At 40.3% G+C, this 21,755-nt stretch overlaps 1 protein-coding gene across 43 annotated transcripts in view; it reads left to right on the top strand.

The window, feature by feature from the left end:
• LOC126282273 (protein polybromo-1) overlaps positions 1 to 21,755 on the top strand; it is a 279,039-nt gene that overhangs the window by 43,843 nt on the left and 213,441 nt on the right. For all 43 annotated transcript variants that reach the window (XR_007551357.1, XR_007551356.1, XM_049981915.1 and 40 more), the window contains exons 6-7: positions 5,983 to 6,156; positions 9,446 to 9,705. Coding sequence is in view for 41 of the 43 variants with exons in the window: in XM_049981915.1 (XP_049837872.1) it covers positions 5,983 to 6,156; positions 9,446 to 9,705 (434 nt within the window). In the remaining 2 variants the exon portion in view is untranslated. The remainder of the gene's footprint in view (positions 1 to 5,982; positions 6,157 to 9,445; positions 9,706 to 21,755) is intronic.

Genomic DNA, 21,755 nt, shown 5'->3' with positions numbered 1-21,755 from the left:
CATGTGGCTGCTCCTTCAGCAAGGTCCGAGCAGGCACACTGGGGGAGGGGTTTATTAGTTATTGGGAGCTCCAACGTTAGGCAGGTGATGGGGCCCCTTAGGGAAATAGCGGAAAGGTCGGGGAAGAAGGCCAGTGTTCACTCTGTCTACTTGTCGGGGGGTCTCATCTGAGATGTGGAGGAGGCCCTACCGGCGGCGATAGAGAGCACTGGGTGCACCCGACTGCAAATTGTTGCTCATGTCGGCACCAATGACTCCTTCAGAGGTAATCCTCAGTTCGTACAGGCGGTTGGCGGAGTTGATGAAGACGGAAAGCCTCGCTCGTGGGGTGGAATCAGAGCTAACTATTTGTAGTATCGTTCCCAGAACCGATCGCGGTCCTCTGGTTTGGAGCCGAGTGGAAGGCTTAAACCAGAGGCTCAGACGATTCTGTGGAGAGCTGGGGTGCAAATTTCTTGACCTCCGCTATCGGGTGGAGAAATGTAGGGTCCCCCTGAATAGGTCAGGCGTGCACTACACGCCGGAAGCGGCTACGAGGGTAGCGGAGTACGTGTGGAGTGCACATGGGGTTTTTTTAGGTTAGAGAATTCCCTCCCTAGGCCCGACAAGACGCCTCCTGAGACGCGGCAAGGCAGGAGTAGGCAAAATGCAACAGGGAATAACAACATTAATGTGCTAATAGTAAGCTGCAGGAGCATCTATAGAAAGGTCCCAGAACTGCTCTCATTAATAAACGGTCACAACGCCCATATAGTACTAGGGACAGAAAGTTGGCTGAAACCACATGTAAACAGTAATGAAATCCTAAACTCAGATTGGAATGTATACCGCAGAGACAGGCTGGACAGTGAAGGGGGAGGCGTGTATATAGCGATAAGAAGTGCAATAGTATCGAAGGAAATTGACGGAGATTCAAATTGTGAAATGATTTGGGTGAAGGTCATGGTTAAAGCAGGCTCAGACATGGTAATTGGATGTCTCTATAGGCCCCCGGGCTCAGCAGCTGTTGTGGCTCAGCACCTGAAGAATAATTTGGAAAATATTTCGAGTAGATTTCCCCACCATGTTATAGTTCTGGGTGGAGATTTTAATTTGCCGGACATAGACTGGGAGACTCAAACGTTCATAACGGGTGGCAGGGACAAAGAATCCAGTGAATTATTTGTAAGTGCTTTATCTGAAAACTACCTTGAGCAGTTAAACAGAGAACCGACTCGTGACGATAACATATTAGACCTTCTGGTGACAAACAGACCCGAACTGTTTGAAACAGTTAATGCAGAACAGGGAATCTGCGATCATAAAGCGGTTACTGCATCGATGATTTCAGCCGTAAATAGAAATATTAAAAAAGGTAGGAAGATTTTTCTGTTTAGCAAAAGTGACAAAAAGCAGATTACAGAGTACCTGACGGCTCAACACAAAAGTTTTGTCTCAATTACAGACAGTGTTGAGGATCAGTGGAAAAAGTTCAAAACCATCGTACAATATGCATTAGATGAGTATGTGCCAAGCAAGATCGTAAGAGATGGGAAAGAGCCACCGTGGTACAACAACCAAGTTAGAAAACTGCTGCGGAAGCAAAGGGAACTTCACAGCAAACATAAACATAGTCATAGCATTGCAGACAAACAAAAATTACGCGAAGCGAAATGTAGTGCGAGGAGCGCTATGCGAGAGGCTTTCAATGAATTCGAAAGTAAAGTTCTATGTACTGACTTGGCAGAAAATCCTAAGAAATTTTGGTCCTATGTCAAAGCGGTAGGTGGATCAAAACAAAATGTCCAGACACTCTGTGACCAAAATGGTATTGAAACAGAGAATGACAGACTAAAGGCCAAAATGCTAAATGTCTTCTTCCAAAGCTGTTTCACAGAGGAAGACTGCACTGTGCTTCCTTCTCTAGATTGTCGCACAGTTGACAAAATGTTAGATATCGAAACAGACTGCAGAGGGATAGAGAAACAATTAAAATCGCTCAAAAGAGGAAAGGCCGCTGGTCCTGATGTGATACCAGTTCGATTTTACACAAAGTACGCGAAGGAACTTGCCCCCCTTCTTGCAGCGGTGTACCGTAGGTCTCTAGAAGAGCGAAGTGTTCCAAAGGATTGGAAAAGGGCACAGGTCATCCCCGTTTTCAAGAAGGGACGTCGAACAGATGTGCAGAACTATAGACCTATATCTCTAACGTCGATCAGTTGTAGAAATTTGGAACACGTATTATGTTCGAGTATCGTGTCTTTTCTGGAGACTAGAAATCTACTCTGTAGGAATCAGCATGGGTTTCGAAAAAGACGATCGTGTGAAACCCAGCTCGCACTATTCGTCCACGAGACTCAGAGGGCCTTAGACACGGGGTCACAGGTAGGTGCCGTGTTTCTTGACTTCCGCAAGGTGTTTGACACAGTTCCCCACAGTCGTTTAATGAACAAAGTAAGAGCATATGGACTATCAGATCAATTGTGTGATTGGATTGAGGAGTTCCTAGATAACAGAATGCAGCATGTCATTCTCAATGGAGAGAAGTCTTCCGAAGTAAGTGTGATTTCAGGTGTGCCGCAGGGGAGTGTCATAGGACCATTGCTATTCACAATATACATAAATGACCTTGTGGATGATATCGGAAGTTCACTGAGGCTTTTGGCAGATGATGCTGTGGTGTATCGAGAGGTTGTAACAATGGAAAATTGTACTGAAATGCAGCAGGATCTGCAGTGAATTGACGCATGATGCAGGGAATGGCAATTGAATCTCAATGTAGACACGTGTAATGTGCTGTGAATACATAGAAAGATAGATCCCTTATCATTTAGCTATAAAATAGCAGGTCAGCAACTGGAAGCAGTTAATTCCATAAATTATGTGGGAGTAGGCATTAGGAGTGATTTAAAATGGAATGATCATATAAAGTTGATCGTTGGTAAATCAGATGCCAGACTGAGATTCATTGGAAGAATCCTAAGGAAATGCAATCCGAAAACAAAGGAAGTAGGTTACAGTATGCTATTTTGCCCACTGTTTGAATACTGCTCAGCAGTGTGTGATCCGTACCAGATAGGGTTGATAGAAGACATAGAGAAGATCCAACGGAGAGCAGCGCGCTTCGTTACAGGATCATTTAGTAATCGCGAAAGCATTACGGAGATGATAGATTAACTCCAGTGGAAGACTCTGCAGGAGAGACGCTCAGTAGCTCGGTATGGTCTGTTGTTAAAGTTTCGAGAACATACTTTCACCAAAGAGTCAAGCAGTATATTGCTCCCTCCTACGTATTATCTTGTGAAGAGACCATGAGGATAAAATCAGAGAGATTAGAGCCCACACAGAATCATACCGACAATCCTTCTTTCCACGTACAATACGAGATTGGAATAGAAGGGAGAACCGATAGAGGTACTCAGGGTACCCTCCGCCACACACCTTCAGGTGGCTTGCGGAGTATGGATGTAGATGTAGATGTTTTTATGTTATTGGTGTAAACATGTATGGGCAAAATCACAGTGGCCAAAAAAAACTTATATTATGTGAGATAAATCGGTGTTTAATTAAAATAATAATAATAATAATAATAATAATAATAATAATGAAAGTTTGTCACTCTGTTGCTGCGTAAAAGTGTTAAGTCATAGTAATGAGCCACATGAAGCATTAAATGGTGCAGTTGCATCAGGGCCTAGTCAAATGCTTATTCAGCTGCTAGTTATCTCATAGAAAACTACTTCATTGTGAGATTGTGCTGCTAGCTCAGAATCTCACTGTGTTTGATGAAGCAAGAATGAAGGGATAGGTATGGGCTCACAATTGTAAAACAACAATGGAGCGGTACAAGACAGTTTTGTGGCAATTGCTGCACTTTATATGTATGATCGCCTGCTCATGTGTTAACCTTAGTTTCTACAATGAGAATTTCCTTCTTAAGAAACTTTCAGTTCTCTGTATCAAGTCTGGACTGTGTTTCAGTTACCCTTTCCTCTACATATTTCACTCTTTCATCCAGCCTTTCTACCTGGTTAGTAATAGCTTCTACTTGTTCACCTAATTCCTTTTTTACTTTCACAGTTTGAGGGCTCAGTCTGGTTTTTGTTGTCTGAATTGATTTGTTGTCTGAATTGATTTGTTGTCTGAATTGATTTGTTGTCTGAATTGATTTGTTGTCTGAATTGATTTGTTGTCTGAATTGATTTGTTGTCTGAATTGATTTGTTGTCTGAATTGATTTGTTGTCTGAATTGATTTGTTGTCTGAATTGATTTGTTGTCTGAATTGATTTGTTGTCTGAATTGATTTGTTGTCTGAATTGATTTGTTGTCTGAATTGATTTGTTGTCTGAATTGATTTGTTGTCTGAATTGATTTGTTGTCTGAATTGATTTGTTGTCTGAATTGATTTGTTGTCTGAATTGATTTGTTGTCTGAATTGATTTGTTGTCTGAATTGATTTGTTGTCTGAATTGATTTGTTGTCTGAATTGATTTGTTGTCTGAATTGATTGATCTAACTTCTTAAGGTCTTTGACAATATTATGAAAAGGATAGCTGCTATTCACCATATAGGGGAGATGTTGAAGTGTAGACGGGCACAACTAAGACTGCTAAACAAGTAAGCTTTAGGCCAAATGGCCTTCTTCAGAGTTAGAGACACACACACACACACACACACACACACACACACACACACACACACACACACACACACACCGCACGCGCGCTAACGAAAATCACACACATGACCACTGTCTCTGGCTGCCGAATTGAGACTGCCGGCCTGGGCAGCCAGAGACAGTGTGCTTGCGTGTGTGTTTTGGCTAATTCAGGAGGAGGCCTTTTTTTTCCCGTGTCTGTGACTCAACATCTCCACTATACGTTGAGTATACCAATTAACTAAGTTCTTTGTAAATTCGACCATTTGACTCAGAAATAGTGTTAATCTCTTTACGCATTCCTAGCACCTTGCGATTTTGTGATTGACAACAGATCTGATTGTGGAGTGTGTTGCCAGATACCATGTGAAGTGTTAAAACTGTCAATCATTCTTTGTGTCACCTTTAGTACTTGTAGTCCAGAGAATAACAAACTTCGACTCACTACTCTTTCTGCACAGCAGGTTGTCGAGCTTCCCTTTAATAATTGGTCCCCATAAAGCCTTCTACCGAGAGCACTAGCTTATGCTCAGTAACAAATGCACGGTGTGAATGTTTGTATGGACATGGGCATATATTCTGGTTGGCTCTGTAAATCATCCCTACAACGTAATTAAGGACACTTTAACCCCTCCGCCTCCCCCCTGCCCCCCCCCCCCCCCCCCAAATCTTGTTCTTAGCAGAGTGATCTTCTGCAGATGTCTCCACATTATCACAGTACGTTGTTAGCAAGAGCAGACCACTCTTTCAGCAAATCAGATGCAGATATTACAAACTTATTAGGTTGTTTTTTTATTTTTTTCTCAGAAGCTCATCTACTCCATTCAGGTCACAGGACTTTGGACCATAATATTTACTGCATTTTACCAATCTCCTATGCAGTAAGGGTGTTTTTATATCGTCTCATTTACTAATTTTCATCACTGTATAGTTGATGCAATGCTGGCTGTACTTTTTGCAAATTCAGCAATTGCTAACATTTTCCACTTGTCACTGATGGTTTCAACCAAAAGCAGATGAAGAAAGTGTTCAGAAATTTTCTCCTGGTTGCTTGTTTTTTGTGTGTCCTGTTTCCCCTTCCCTACTGTTTTCCCTTACCTGCCTTCCTTCCCTGATAAACACATTTAGCATACACTATATTTGTTATGCTTCTGGCATTGTGACACTTAACCATTTTAGTTCACTCTTCTCCTGTTTAATGGAAATAAGTTCTTATTAACAAGAAGTGTAAAACATGCAATAAACCTCAATATTTCTGGAAAGAGAGAGAATGTTTTATTTCATCAAAATAATTTTCAGTGTTAAAGTAAATTTCTGATTATACTGCTATAATTGTATTTTATAGGGACGAAGATCAGCTGCAGACTCCAAAAAGAGTGAGGTGGATGATGATGATAATTCAAGCACGCATGATGACGATATAAATGTGTATGAAGAATTATTTACAACTGTAATGACTGCAACAGATGCAGATAATAGACCACTTCATACAGTTTTCCAGTTGCTGCCATCAAAAAAGGTACACTCTAGTGGTTTACCTTGTACTAGTTCTATAAGTGACATTGGTCCTCTCATATGTGCATAATTTAAAGTAAAAGTAATTCCTTTCTAGAATAGTAGAAGCAGTGAAACATTGAGAGGCACTCAGCCAAGACTGAAACTTCAATAGCATATGGATGACTCCTTAGAGTGCACATGTACACTCGCACACATACACACTATCTGTATGGCTACATTGTGTTTACTGAATGTATAATGCTTGAACAGTAGTTTGGCAAGTAGACTGGGGTGAGGGGTTGTGTGAAAAACGATAGGTTCATGCAATGCACGATGAAGATAATGTGGAGAGTGATCCACCATTAGATACTGTGGGACTTTCAAATATCTAAGAGTGTGGATAATTGCATTCACACTTCCTTTGCTGATTGATAGATGCAGCGCTAACTGAAGACTCATTATGAGTCTGTCCTTGCGAATGATGAGATCAGCTTGCTGCAGCATGTCAGGTGTCACAGCTTTGGATGGTGTCCCCGACAGCTGCAAATCGTGGATCTCTGCCAAACCACCGTCTGATACCTGACTCTTCATGCCTAGTGACTAACTGTACTTTCTTCGACAGCAGTTTCTTTCTTTGCAGTGAGAAATTCAATGACAGCACATTGCTTGTTACATACATCACCTACAGGTGCCATTTTGAAACCGTCCTGCAGCTTCGCTATCTGTTGGAAGTGACGGAAATGTGGTGTGCTCGCACAGGAGACTTCAAATAATACACACGTCATGTTTCACATTTGTAGCATTGTTTTTGGCTGAGAAAAAAGTGCAAGCTTTCTGGCCAACCCTCGTACAATTACAACTACTGTGTAATGAGACAAGCAAGATAAAGTCAAAATATCTCAAACAAGTGCCTCTAAGTTATATACAGACAGTAAAAGAGGAGAAGGGAATTAAATGTTTTCATCTGAACTGGGACAGAATGTTTGTCAATCCCAAATCCTGTACCAAATCAGCGCCACCTTGCTTGCCACCTGCCCCCACATGCTCACCTTGCACATTCTTTGCAAAATCTGTAAACTAAACAATCCTTGACACCTCATTGTACCTGGTTACTGTGCTCCTATTGAGAGTCTGTGGTCTTACTGACCAAAACTTCTAACCAATTGCCTGTAGCATAGCCTTTCACATTAAAGATACAAACTATTCTTCACGGTCTCTTGGACATCCCCATTGCCACCTAAATCCCTACTGCCACCTGCCTGCCACCTCCCTACGCACCAACATTACCCACGCCCACTTATCCTTGTGGCTCCTGAACACTACCTCTTCCAACATACTTTAAACTCTGAACCCATCACCCTCATACATCTTAACTAGTTACATCCTCACATATAACTTCATGCATTAGCCCATGTTCACATTGGACTTCATTTGCTTCCTAAGGAAACTACTCTGGATTTGATCTATTGTTTCTCAAACTGTTTAAGGCCTCAAAACTGACTGTTGGGTTGGGAGTGCCTTTGTCATTGGCACTGACGATTTTTGTTATTGGCTTCCAAAACACTGCTCTATATTTACAGCAGAGCCCCTTGCTCTCTATTAGGTCGCGCAGTACATCTGGCGACACAGGGTTATTAATTGTCACATGCTCCTATTCTCTGTGTCCTTCACAGCCTATGTGTGCTGTACACAGTCCATCCCTTAGTGCGACAGGTTCAAGGAAGCTTCCATTTGCTCGCTGTTGAGGGAGTGGCTATGACGTTTATGTGGGGTCCTGGTCACGTTGGTCTGATGGGAAACAAGGCTGCTGACACTGCTGCCGAGACTGCTGTTGTCCTACTGTGGCCTGCTAGCTTTTCAATTCCTTCCGATGATCTCCATGTCACCATCTGTTGACAGATGGTGTCATTTGGGCATCACCACTGGTCTCCATAGGAACAAGCTCCGAGGAATTAAACTGTCTCACAGTAACGTGGCCAACCTCCTCTCACCACGAGGAGAACATTTTGGCTAGGTGGCGCATAGGGTACTGTCATTTTAGCCATTGTCATGTGTTAGGTAGTGGTCCCCCACCACTATGTGCTAAGTGTTGTCAACCTTTGACAGTTCATCAATTCCTGCCCAAATGTCCTTTTTTAAAACCACTTAATCTTCTAGTGTCTTGCCGTCTGAGTTATTAGCCATTTTAGTGAATGGCACATGGGCTGTTGACCGTGTTTTACTTTTTATCAGCCATTGCAGCATGGCAAAGGACATTTAATCTTTAGTTTGGTGCTTCTGTCGTCTCTAATGCATATTTTGTAGACCATTCTCCAAGAGGAAGTCTTTGTTCTTAGCTCTCTTTCCTTCCCTTGATTGGGCTTAATGTGTAATCACTTTTAACTTCTTTTTTTTTATTAGTGTTCTAACTTTCTGAATTGAAATGGGCACTTATGACCTGAGTTATATTTGTGCCCTAAAACAAAACAAAAACTAATAATCCTTTGAGGGGAAAGTATATAAACAAATCTGAGGCATGACCATGGGCATCCAGTTGGCACACTCATATTCCTATCTGTTTATGGCTCACCTAGAGGAAATCTTCCTAGCCTCCGAAACCCCTTGGCTGGTTCAGATTCATTAATATCTTCATGATCTGGACACGGGGCCATGACCTGCTACCCAGATTCTTTCGCAGCCTGAACAATTTCTGGTCTTCCTTCGATCAAGAGGCCACCTTCCTGGAAGTGGACCTCCACCTCTCTTATGGCTCCATTCATACTTAAGTTCATATAAAGTAACTGTATTTTAACAGTCGTTATTTCTTCCACACACAACAATTGCTCACGTATACTCTGTATATGATGCATCTATAGTGACAATAAGTATTTTGTGTGGTATGCTACCTTTAAGAACCAGCTGCAAAGCCTGATTTGTGTGCCTGTCGACAACTCGGCACCTGTACTATTCTGTAATTTGTTACCTTTGTACCTTTACCTTAAATTATTTACATTGTGCTGAAAATTTCTTATGTTATAAACTATTAGTTAGTTTTGTGCTATGTTAATCCAGTAAATATATTTGCTTTGGAACTTGATATTGGCAAAGTAAATAGCAAATTTAAATAATCAGTGTGCAATGCTAAGCAAAATTTTAGTACGCATTAGACACGTTTAATTATTTTGCTACTTCATCAGTTGTCTTCTTCCTGTCTTCTGAGGTGAATATGATGTCAGTTTGTAACCCTGTTCACCAAATGTGCACGCCCTCACACGTTTATTACTGCCTCTGCATAAGAGTTTAGAGAGTAATCAAGGTGTTCTTTATTCCAGCGTTACCCAGAGTATTACGAGGTCATTGAAAATCCAATAGATCTGAAAATGATTGCAACAAAAATACAACAAAATAAATATCAAACATTGAATGACCTAGAGAAGGATTTGCTTTTGATGACTCGCAATGCTTGCCAATTCAATGAACCTGGATCGCAAATTTATAAGGATGCAAAGGCATTAAGGAAAATAATTTCCAGTAGGAAAACTGAGATTGAACATGGAAAGCTTGTTGGGGCAAAGGGTAGTGAAAGAACAAGGTAAATTATCATTTAATCAAGTTTATAAGTTTAGTGATGTCAATCTGTGGTAGAATTTTTAAGCACATGTGTCTACATCTATACTCCACAAACTATTGTGAAGTGTGTGGCAGAAAGTACACCCCATTGTACCAGTTACTAGGATTTATTCCTGTTCCATTGCTGTATTAAGTGTGGGAGGAACGATTGTTTGAATGCCTGTGTGTGTGTGTGTGTGTGTGTGTGTGTGTGTGTGTGTGTGTGTTAATGTAATCTTTTCGTCATGTTTCCTATCTGAGTCATAAGCAGGGTTTTTTAGTATATCCTTAGAATCATTATTTAAAACTGGTTCTTGAAATGTTGTAAGTAGGCCTTCTGGGGATAGTTTGTCTATCTTCAAGAGTCTCCCAGTTTGTTTTCTTCAGCGTTTCTGTGACACTGTCCCATGGGTCAAACAAACCTGTGACCATTCGTGCTGCACTTCTCTGTACGTGCTGTATACATTCAGTATCCCTCTTTAGTCCTATTTGCTATGGGTACCATCCACACTTTAGCAATATTGTAAAATGCCTCAAAAAAGTAGTTCATAAGCAGTCTCCTTTGTAGAATAGTGTTTTACTAATAAACCAAAGTCTACTACCTGCCTTACCCATGAGTGAGCTTGTATGATTATTCAATTTCCTGTTCCTACGAATTGTCACTCACATGCCATATTTGTTTACAAATATGACAGTATACATGTCATGTGTTACGACAGCGAAAGGAACTTGTGACCACTGGAGACAGTGCCACATGCTCCTCCAAAAAATTGTATCACAACACACACGCAAATGTCATACTAACTAATGTAAATCCACCTGATGATGGTGGTTTAAACCTTTGAAACGTGTTGTGGAAATAAATGAAACAACGACTGGTAACAGTAAACTTGTTTCATTTAACCACTTATTATTTATTTCCAGTTCATTGTTGCCTCATATTGGTGTTTTTTCTGGGTGATCGTATTTTGTATTTGGGATAGCCGTCAACTCCGTTTTGTTTGTTGTGAAAGTATAGTTTTGGGCCATGGAACATGTTTTTCACTGCTATGTTGTACAGTTCCGGGTCTTCTTGTGGATTGGGATAATCAGCTTGGATGATTTTGTCAATATCTGGGGGATGAATTCTGTTGTGAAGACATATGAGATTGTTTGAATTGAGGCAGTCCTCATTTTTGCCATTCAGTTATGTACATCCAGCACCTAATAGTTCCAAAGATGCAGTATTTTGTGATGACTTCAATAAATCTCATTTGTTTTTGTCTGAGATCTAGGGCTGTTATGTGGTGTCAATTCATGGGGGCTTGTCCATATCTTAGTTGTTTTTTATTTCTGGCTGCAAAGAGTTGAATGTGACTGTTATGAGGAGGTCAGGTTGTCCATATTGTCTTATGTACAAGGTGTACAACTTTGCTTCTGCCTTTTTTCCCCAACATTTGAGGCTTTAATGAAACAAATTGATTACACATGTATCATTAAAAGTATTTTGCATTGTTGGCAACTACTTTCTCCCATCTTCTGGGCAGTGTACGAATCCCGCGTTGAAAAAATTGTTCATATTTTGAAGCAATCCATGAATCGATCCAGTTTGTATTCTTCATGAGATTGGAAGTGTTGGTCAGCCAGGCAATGCGCCATTGAGCTAAACAGTCAGAGGGAGCAATGTCTGGAGAATGCAGCAGTTGGGATAGGTCTTCCAATTGTAAAGTTTCCAAGTACATTTTGACCTTTTTTGCAACATGAGGTTGAGCATTGTCGTGTTGCAAAATCATTTTATCATGCCTCTTGCTGTATTGTGGCAGTTTGTCTTTTAATGCTCTGCTCAAACGCATTAATTGCGTTCAATAATTAGCACCTCGGTTCTAACACCTCATAGTACACGACGCTGAGCTGGTCCTACCAAATGCAGAGCATGATCTTGGAGCCATGAATATTAGTTTTGGCATTTGACGCGGAAGAATGGCCGGGATATACCCATAATTTTTTGTGTTTAGGGTTATCATAATGAACCCATTTTTTGTCCCCGATCACAATGTGATGCAGAAATCCCTTATGTTTTTGCCTCTGAAGCTACTTTTCACGAACACACCAACACTGTTCAACGTCTCTTGGTTTCAGCTCACATGGGACCCAAGTTCCTTCTTTCTGAATCATGCCCAAAGCCTTGAGACGTTTTGAAATGGCTTGCTGTGTCACTCCCACTAACCATGCCAGTTCTTCTTGAGTTTGACGCGAGTCTTCGCTCAGCGATGTCTCCAATTCTGCATCTTAGAAAACATTCTCTCTTCCATCACTACGCCGGTCTACGATGTTAAAATCACCGTTCTTGAAGTGTTGAAACCACTCAAGACTTTCACTAATAGCGTCCTTACTATATATACTTCAGAGCATTCAGTGAGACTTAGCTGCTGTTTTCTGCATAATGAAACAAAACAGTAACACCTTGCGCAAATGACTAGAATTAGGCTTGTAAACTGACAATGATTGCATCTCGAAGGTGGATATATTCTTCAGAGAGTACTTTCTTCTTATTAAGTCTTATTTAAAGCATTGTTTCACTTCTATTTTTGCGTACATATCTACCCGGAATTACTGGGATAAACGGCAAGTGTGGAGAATGTGGTTGCATGTTTCATTGTCTCTGATCAGTAAGTGGTAATCGTAGAACTCCTTGGAGTTCTTCCCCCCCCACCCCCCCACCCCACGCCTTATGCCTGTTTGATGTTGGATTTGTTTCACATTAAAATGATATCTGTTCTCTCTGTGCAGAAATATTAATGGATATTGGAGGGTATCATATGAATGGTGTGTCTCTGCAGTGTGTTGTAGTGCTCCTCTTCTTCATTGTACAATTGTGTCACAGCTTGTGTTTTCATTGTCCATAGCTACAATGGCGACTTTGTCTATCTGAGCTGTCTTAAATTGATGTTCGCAGTCTCCAAGTGGTCTTCTACTTCTTGTTTCAATCCGCTGGCACTTGTGCATTGTTGATCAATTTCTGATTCTTTATTTTATGAAATGTACTTGCAGAAATTTATGGTCTTCGATGGGTGGTGGTGGTAATGATCCCATGTTGTGATAGATTTGTCCTTGGATTGGGGGGGGGGGGGGGGGGAATAGTCAGTTTCATCTTTGTTCGTATTGATCAAACTGACATCGAAAGAAGTCATTTGGAAGCAGGCGTTGTACACACTTATATTTTGAAGAAAGTGTTTTGATTCTGCAGTTTCCCTGTCGTGTAATGTAAAAATTCCTTGCGGAGATGCTTCCAGTGATGGTAACCGAATTTTTCCATTCATGAAACAGAATTTTTTTGCATTACAAAATAGGCAGATATTTCACATTTTTGTGATTATGACATGTTTGTCTTTGTTATGTTCTTTCGTCGGGTTGTAGTGGAATGCTTCATTTGTGAGGTTGTACTGTTTACTTGCCCTTGTCTGTACTTCTCAGAGGATGATATTTTCATGGCTGGGTTGAGTTCACAGTCTTTTATTATTAGATTGTGTCACAATTCTTGATTGTTCAGTCCATCATTTCATTGTTCTTTGGTTTGTCTGCTTGTCATGGTGTTCATTGTCGTTCGTTGGTAACTTAAACATGCTTTGAGCTCTGTGTCCGTTTCATTTTTCCGCTGTTCTTATTTTCACCATTTTGCTTCAGAATTGGCAAGACCTCTTTTACATTTGTGCATTATCTAAAATATAAATTGATTCAACTTTTTATTAACAAATACATTAAGTACACGTCAGACACTTGTCACACTTCATTTTCAATTTATGTTCAGTCACTGCATCACTTTGACTATTCACACTGTTCGTTTTTGTTCTGCACTACTTTTCCTTCCTTCCTCACTGATAAGAAATTGACGTTCAAACTCGTGATGTGTCTTGCTTTATATACACCTAATGGTGGGTAGCCTCACCAGTGGTGAATTCCAAAACATAGAAAAAGGATTTGAGTTGTCTGCAATGGTTAGGAGTGTTCTAGAATCTTCCCAAATGTCCAGACTATTCCCAAACATTCCAAATCACCACGGATCATTGTGTTGTAGTATGTTCCCAAATTCACTCAAATGTTCTGGGATGTTTCAGAAATTTTTGTAGGGCGAAACTTCCCAGCCATTATATGTTCAAAAGGACGCCCTTCAGGTAAAAACGGGAACCTTCTTCACGGATGGGAAATAAAGGGCTACCACACCATGTAACTCCCTTCATCATATCAGGACTCACTTCAGAGTTGTAGTGGCACATGCATTGTGCACTTACTTGTGTAATATATATTGATGATTATTCCATATAAACTACTGCTTATGGCTGGTATGTAGCTCAGCTTACTCTCCTCCCCTCCTTTTCCACTTACCATTCATTTATCAGGAACTTCTTGAACGCAATCTTCCTCCTCACATCTGGAATTCTGAGGGAATTTTTCAAAGTTTGAGTAGACAGTCTAATCTCACAATGCTGTCCTAGATAAGGTTCCAGTAGAGGCTGTGTACAATTATTTTCTTTCAGATGTGTGTTTGTATTGCATGGTACAGCATATGATACAGACACATTCCCATGTGTGGATAGTAGAATCAGATATGTCAGATTTTTGCTTGATGGAGAGGAACTTGACCAGTGAGATTAAAGATCACAAGTCATAAGCAGAACTTAAGATATTCAGTAATTGAGTGTTTTTTTTTCTTTTTTTTTTTTTTTTTTCAAAGCCTGTATTTGGTGGTTTTTATGTTACAACATACATGCTGTTCATATACAGTGTGTCTCACCTAACTCTGCCACCTCAAATATCTCTGGAACAACAATAGATATTCAAAAACGGTTTTCACCAGCATGAACATACGACAGGGGCTTAGGAATCCAAATTATGCGAAATTTTAAAACTTAAACAAATACTATTTTCAACACAAACTTGCGTATTTTCAGTTGGACAGCCCCTATTCTTTCGTATGCAATCAATAGCATGAAGAATCACAAAAATCATAGTGCTGGTTGCATCGCAATATGTCAATTACATTCCAAGAAATTGCGAAGAGAAGTTGACGCTTGAAGTAAATGAAACGCACAGCTAGTGCACGTCCTGAGACTCAAGCGTGCACCTCACACTGCCTGCGTCAGGGGCTCACATGATGGGGAGGTATGCACAATCCACAAAAATAAACACGTAACATATCAAACACAAAGTTACGTTTTTCAAATTGTAAACGTAGGTTTGTTCTAGCGAAATGACAACTAGAGCTACAGTTAGATATAACACACTTGAAATCGCATTGCTACACACATTTACTGGTGCTATGTTGCGCATTACATCCAGTATAGAAAATACACCTACATCTTGAGCAATGAAAATGTATCACTTCAACATATGTTCGAAGTGCCCCCCATTTGCATCAATACACGTTTGCAGACGGGTAACAAGAGAAAGTTGCACAGATTATGGAGTTTCTACAGATATTGCCGCACATGCCACAGTAATATGATGTTGCGTGCCGTCTACTGTGGGGGGTTCTTGAAACACTGTCTCTCACTGCGCCCCAGAGAAAGAAGTCTAATGGCGTCAAGTCGGGACCGTGCTGGCTGGCTATCGCACAGTACCTCCCCGCTCCATCCACCTATTTGGAAATGTCATATCTATAACATCTCTGGCAACTTTTACATTGTGTGCGGGACTTCCATCATGTTGGAACCACATTGACAGATGAGTTTCCAGTCCTAGGTCCTCCACGAGGAGCGTGTGGTTGTGTTGAAGAAATGGTGCATATCGCTGTCTATTAAATGTTCCATGGTAAAAATAGGGACCTACAATACAGTTAGCAGTGATACTGCACCAAACCTTGACCCTCCACTGTCATAGATGAGCAACTTGGCGAATCCTGTGGGGATTTCACACATATCAGTAGTGCATGTTACGCAAATTCAGATTACCATGATTTGTAAATGAAGTCTTGTCCATAAACAATGTATTGCTTAGGAATTTTGGATTACCTTGCAACTGCTGAAGTGCAAAACGACAGAATGCAATGTGGGATTAAGTCATTCCCGTACAGTTCTTGGTGCAGTGAGATATGGACCGGATGAAACCGATGCCGATGAAAGATTCTGCACACACTACTGTGGCTTATTCCTACAAATCATACAATTTCTCGTACACCCACCAGAGGATTGTGTGCTACAGGGACCAGAACAGCAATTTTGTTTCCATTGCCAGCCACTGGCGTTGTATGACAACGTTTTGTGGGAGCCCAGCTTCCTGCTCCCATGAGTGTCTTCCAGGTGTTGTCAATGGTTTGACGTGATGGCTACTGCTGATCTGGGTAGCATTCAGCATACAGTGTCACAGCTGCCGTTGCATTTCTGTGAAATATCTAGTTTTCTTCATTACTGAAGGCTGGCATATCGACTAGATGACAGCAAATAAAACAAGCCACAAGAAAACAGGTTTTAATGTGGCTGTGTTGTGAATTACGTTACAGTATGAGAACAGTTCAGCAGACCAGATTAGTTGACACTTCTATACTGAAGGTAGAGCGTGCCGTGGTGATACTGGTATATTTATGGCAGGATACAGGTGCCAGTGCAGGCAACCCCTTCTCTGAGCACAGTACTACATGCAGTGCATTAAGTCAGAAACTGTGACACTCTTACTATCCTTCACAAGCCACATGTTTCAGAACTTATTAGGTTTAGAGAAGTGAAACAAAGTGTGTTACCACTAATTGTACCTGTAGTTGTCATTTCGCGACAATAAACACTGTGCGTAGGAAATCCATCCTTCTGATGGCACATTATTTGACACATTATAATAGCTGGACTGGTTCAAGTAAGGTACAGCTCAAGAAAAGGGGCTAAACTGTCCCCCTTTAGGAGTGCCATCAATGAAATATGGGCCAATGATTTGTTATCATACAAGATCACACTATACATTAACACTCTACTGACGTAGTACGTCAATTGCATTAGGATTACCTGCAGCGTGAGGTGCACACTTCAGTCTCAGGACGTGCACTAGCTGTGCGCTTCATTTATTTCAAGCGTCAACTTCGCTTCGCAGTTTCTCGGGGTGTAATTTACGTATTGCAATGCAACCAATGCCATGATTTTTATGATTTGTTTCCATGCTATTGATTGCATAAGAAATAATAGGGGGTGTCCATTTAAAAATACACAATTTTGTGTTGAAAAAAGTATTTGCTTACATTTTAAAATTTTGCATAGTATTAGGTTTCCTAAGCCCCTGCCGTACATTCATGCTGGTGAAAACTGGTTTTGAACATCTATTGTTGTTCCAGATACATTTGAGGTAGCAGAGTTAGGTGAGACATCCGGTGTAATGTTTCAAACTAGCAGCATGTTGAATACCACTTGTGAATGCATTGCTTTGGTACAGTTTATGATAATTCTTGAATAAACTTAGTGTCCACAATCTTCAGGTAAGATAATAAGAGGTATTTCCTCTCGCTGGACACAAAGTAGAGTAATATTTTCTCTGAAATGAGGACAAAAGTGAATTAGTAGATGTAAAATAACAAATTAATACCATTAATAAAATGTAATCAGAATAACATTGAACTTACCGTACAAGTGTCCATCCAGTTCTCCACAAAAAGGAATATATCTCTTTTTTCCAGTTCTGGACCATTTTGTTTTTGGTTTTTACATGTACTTCATCATTAAAGAATGATGTGAGTGACAGCTGTTAAGATAGATACCACAAATACCTTACGGCTGGCTTTGAAATCATGGAATCTATTATTTTGTGATACCGGATCTTACAAGAAGCAGGGACCCAGAAGAGGAGCTTTTAGAGCTCTGTTACACTGAAGGCACGAAAGCATATTAATTTTTGACTCTTTAGAAAACAGATCCACGATTCTTTAGGAAGTGTGAAAATGACTGACATTGATACTTTCCCAGTTTACATACTGGTGTGTCAGGGCTGCTCGTTATACCATACATGTTACATTCAAATACACTTTTCATAATGTGATGACAGCATGGGAAATACAACTCCTTGTCCTGTTTGTGTAGTGGTAAGGTACATGCCCCTTAAGATGGGGTTAGGTTGGGTTGGGTTGGGTTGTTTGTGGGAAGAGACCAAACAGCGAGGTCATTGGTCTTGTCGGATCAGGGAACGACGGGGAAGGAAATCGGCTGTGCCCTTCCAGAGGAACCATCCCAGCATTTTTCTGTAGCGATTTAGGGAAATCACGGAAAACCTAAATCAGGATGGCGGGATGCGGGACTGAACTGTCGTCCTCCCGAATGTGAGTCCAGTGTGCTACCCACTGCGCCACCTCGCTCGGTCCTTAAGATGGCCAGTGTTCGAGGCAGTTGTATCGCTGCAGAGATTTTGGACATTGTCTTCAATGCGTAAAGAACATTCGCTTGTTCTTTGCCAGAACCATTGTGTAATTTTAGAATGTCAGTGAGCTGTTTACTGTCTCCAAATGTAGCACTGATTGGAAGTCTTTCTTCTTTTTGGTCCTAGACATTTAATTCTGGTGACTGTTTACTATCCCAATAAACATCATTCTTGAAAGCTGATTTTATTGTTTCAGACCCTTCTCCTCTTTTCTTCTGTCTGAATATTTTTTGAAGCAGAGCTGTTCAGTATTGCGACCAATTGCATATGCTGCCACCTGAAGTATGTATACAGAGTCTCTTACATCCAGCTGGCGTCTATCCAAGACAGATGCTAACTTTTAAGTAATAAAATCTTTGCTACATTGCAGCATTCTTCAATGAACTACTCTCAGAAGTATGTTGTCAGAACTCACCATCACCAACATCAATTTCATCTTAACCTGAAAAAAGGTTGAGTCATTAGACGATGAAGTAAGTACAGCAGAAGATCTAGAAGTAGATGTTCTGCACTTTTGTTTAACTTGCCTTTTCTCTTCTTCCAATTTTCTCTTCCTTGCCTGTTCTTCTTTATCAGTAAGTATTTGGTCTGTTCCTGCAAGGCAGCCGTTTTGCCCTGGCCGTATCTATCGAAGTAAAAATGTCCCGTCTTGTTCCATCTTGATTGTTTGTAGAGTACTAGCATGTGAACTCAAATAATTATCCGAATTATTTATTAACTTCTCTTCATAACGCTTAAACACATCTCGACACTTTTGTGCAAATTTCTCCACTCTAGAAGCAACTTTATAAGTTTTTGTGAATGATGCTGAATAGCTCTGCCAGAATTCTCTTTTTCTTACGAAAATAATGTATTTGCAAACCACAAGATTAGCACTTTCGCTAACGGTTAATTTTACTTCCCTTATTTTATAGAATAAAACTTATAACATTTGTCTATTTAACGGTAATTTGTATCCAATTACTTGGGATTTTTATCTTGTCTGTCAAAAGACACGCTCCCTTGTGGTTCATTATTGATCTAACATCTTAGACAGCATCTGGGAAATATGTGCGACACAAATGGTACCGTCAAACGGGGTGATTTCGGACACCGGGGCAAATTCGGACATGATGGCTTATTTGCTCTTTACCACTGCATAGAAACAAAGAGTTACTTATTTTTAACGTCTGTGCACCAGTTATTTTAAGCGCAAGATTGCATTTATTGCTTTCCATATCTTTTGTTTTGCGTCAGTTGTTTTCCTAGGCGAATAATTGACTAACAGTCTCAGTGTAAAAAAATCCATGCATTATCGTAAAGTGGAAACTTTCTATTGTTGCGCCAATTGGGAAGATATTGTAACTGTAATTGTCGACGTGCTCAGTACCTAACAGCATTGAGACAATTTCTTTAAAAGTTTGTAGAGTTTCTTGTGCATGGTTATAAAATAATGACAGTTTTTGTAAAACTGTGTACTGTGTGGGATGATTTCGGACAATGCCAAGAATGTATAAGAGCAGGAGAGGTGCTACAGTACGGTGCAATTATGACCCAGAACTTTTAGTTAAAGCTATTCGTGATATTGAGAGAGGTAAATTACCGTACAGAAAAGCGTGTGATTTGTATGGTATACATATATCAACCGTGCAAAATAAAGTGCAGGAATCATATCCGAAAAAAATGGGAGGACAGCCATGTTGAAGCAATGTATCTTGAGGGCTTCACATTGGGGATTTCCCTTTATTAAATTGGCTATTAGATATTTAGTTAAAGACTGCCTTGATAAATCTGGCCGAGAAGAGAAGAAATTTCATAATAATTTGCCAGGAGAAGAATGGGTGCATTTATTCCTCAAACGACAGTCAGAAGATTTTTCCATTTGCTTAAGCGAAAATATTAAATGAGTTCGTGCAGAAACGAACAAAGAGACTGTTAAGATGATTTTCTCCAATATCAAAGCAAAGCTGGAAATCTCTCACCTAGCAACACGATCAACTATGATGTTGAAACCAATATGTTAGATGATCCAGGCAAGCAGCAGATAATTACAAAACGAGGGAGTAAGCATACTGAAAAAGTGACTCATCAAAAGCTAGTGTCATCAGTAATGGCAGCTAGCGCTGATGAAACTTCCTGGGAGATTAAAACTGTGTGCCGGTCCGGCACACAGTTTTAATCTGCCAGGAAGTTTCATATCAGTGCACACTCGGCTGCAGAGTGAAAATCTCATTCTGGAAGCTAGTGCTGATGGCAAACTGCTTCCTCCATATGTTCTTTACAAATCAGAGCATTTGTGGCGCACGTTGCAAGAAGATGGACCACAAGGAACCTGTTACAATAGGAACAGAAGTGGATTGTTTGACCTGCCAGTTTTTGAAGACAGGTTCTTTACAATTGCTTTGCCCTATTTGAAGAGGCAAAGTGGGCCAACAATCATGATTGGAGACAACTTATCCAGTCACGTGTCTTTATGTGGTATTGAAGAATGTGAGCGGAACAATATTTCATTCATTCTCCTTCCCCCCAATAGCACACACCTCCTCTAACTGCTCAATGTAAGCTTCTTCAGGCCAATGAAAGTAGTGTGGTGAGCTGTATTAACTGATTGGAAGAAACACACTCGTGGGACCATTTCCAAGGATGCCTTCCCATCTCTTCTGAGGAAGACACTAACTAAGATTTCAGCAAACTCCAAGGAGACATAAAGGGTGTATTTCGCACCTCGGGCCTAATCCCTTTTGATCCAGATCATGTCTTACAAAAATTCCCTGAAAAATGAGGAGAACCAGCAAAGTAGTGCAGACACGTGGTCTTCCACTTTTGAATAAATGCTCAGAGAAATTCGTTATCCTCCAGATAAGCTTGGTAGCTCCCGCTGCCGCCGCGAACTAGACGTTCAACCTGGAAAATCAATCACTTGCTGAGATTTTCAAGGAAACGAAAACAGTGCTGAAACAAGTGACTGTGCTTCTAGCACTAGTGAAAGTGAAAATGAACCATCATCCAGTGAAGTTTTACTGCTGAAAGAAGAGGCTTTTCTTGTTGCAGAATGCAAATATAAATGTGGAAACAAGGAGCAAACTAGGCAGTATGTTGGTGCTATGGAAGTAAGTGTGAAATTCTTGCACCCACACGAGACCAGTAAAAATATAGTTGTGTTTCCTAATGTCTGCGATGTCACAATACAAAAATTGCAAATTTCGAGAATACTTCCCACATCGGTGGAGAAGAGAGGAATGTTCATTTTTCGAGAAGATGTGCTTTAGACTCAAAGACAATTGTTTATTTGAAGTGTTTGCAACTTAATTTAGAATGACGAGTGAGAAAAATTATTTTGACCTTTTAGTTAAATTACTTTGTTTGTTTCTGTCTGTTTCTGATATTTCCTTTAAGAACTGTAATAATTTTTTATTTAAATTATTGCAAAATACAAACTTATCTGTAATATATAAAATTCATTATATCATTCCATATCACTTATTCGTAACAAAGGGCTACCTTAAAATGTGTAAAATGTCAACAAAATCAAATAAAAAGCATGTAGAGTTTTAAAAAAGGCAGTAACTGTACGAATTCACCCTCTATATACTGTAACTTCGGACAGAGATTTAAAAGATGCATGTGTCCGAATTCACCCCAATCCATAGGGTAACTTCGGACACTTTATTTAACTGCCTCAGATAAATA

This window comes from Schistocerca gregaria, chromosome 7, assembly GCF_023897955.1.
Source record: "Schistocerca gregaria isolate iqSchGreg1 chromosome 7, iqSchGreg1.2, whole genome shotgun sequence".
Taxonomy (NCBI): domain Eukaryota; kingdom Metazoa; phylum Arthropoda; class Insecta; order Orthoptera; family Acrididae; genus Schistocerca; species Schistocerca gregaria.
The sequence above is the reverse complement of the archived record's forward strand: the minus strand, read 5'-3'. Positions and strand labels throughout refer to the sequence as shown.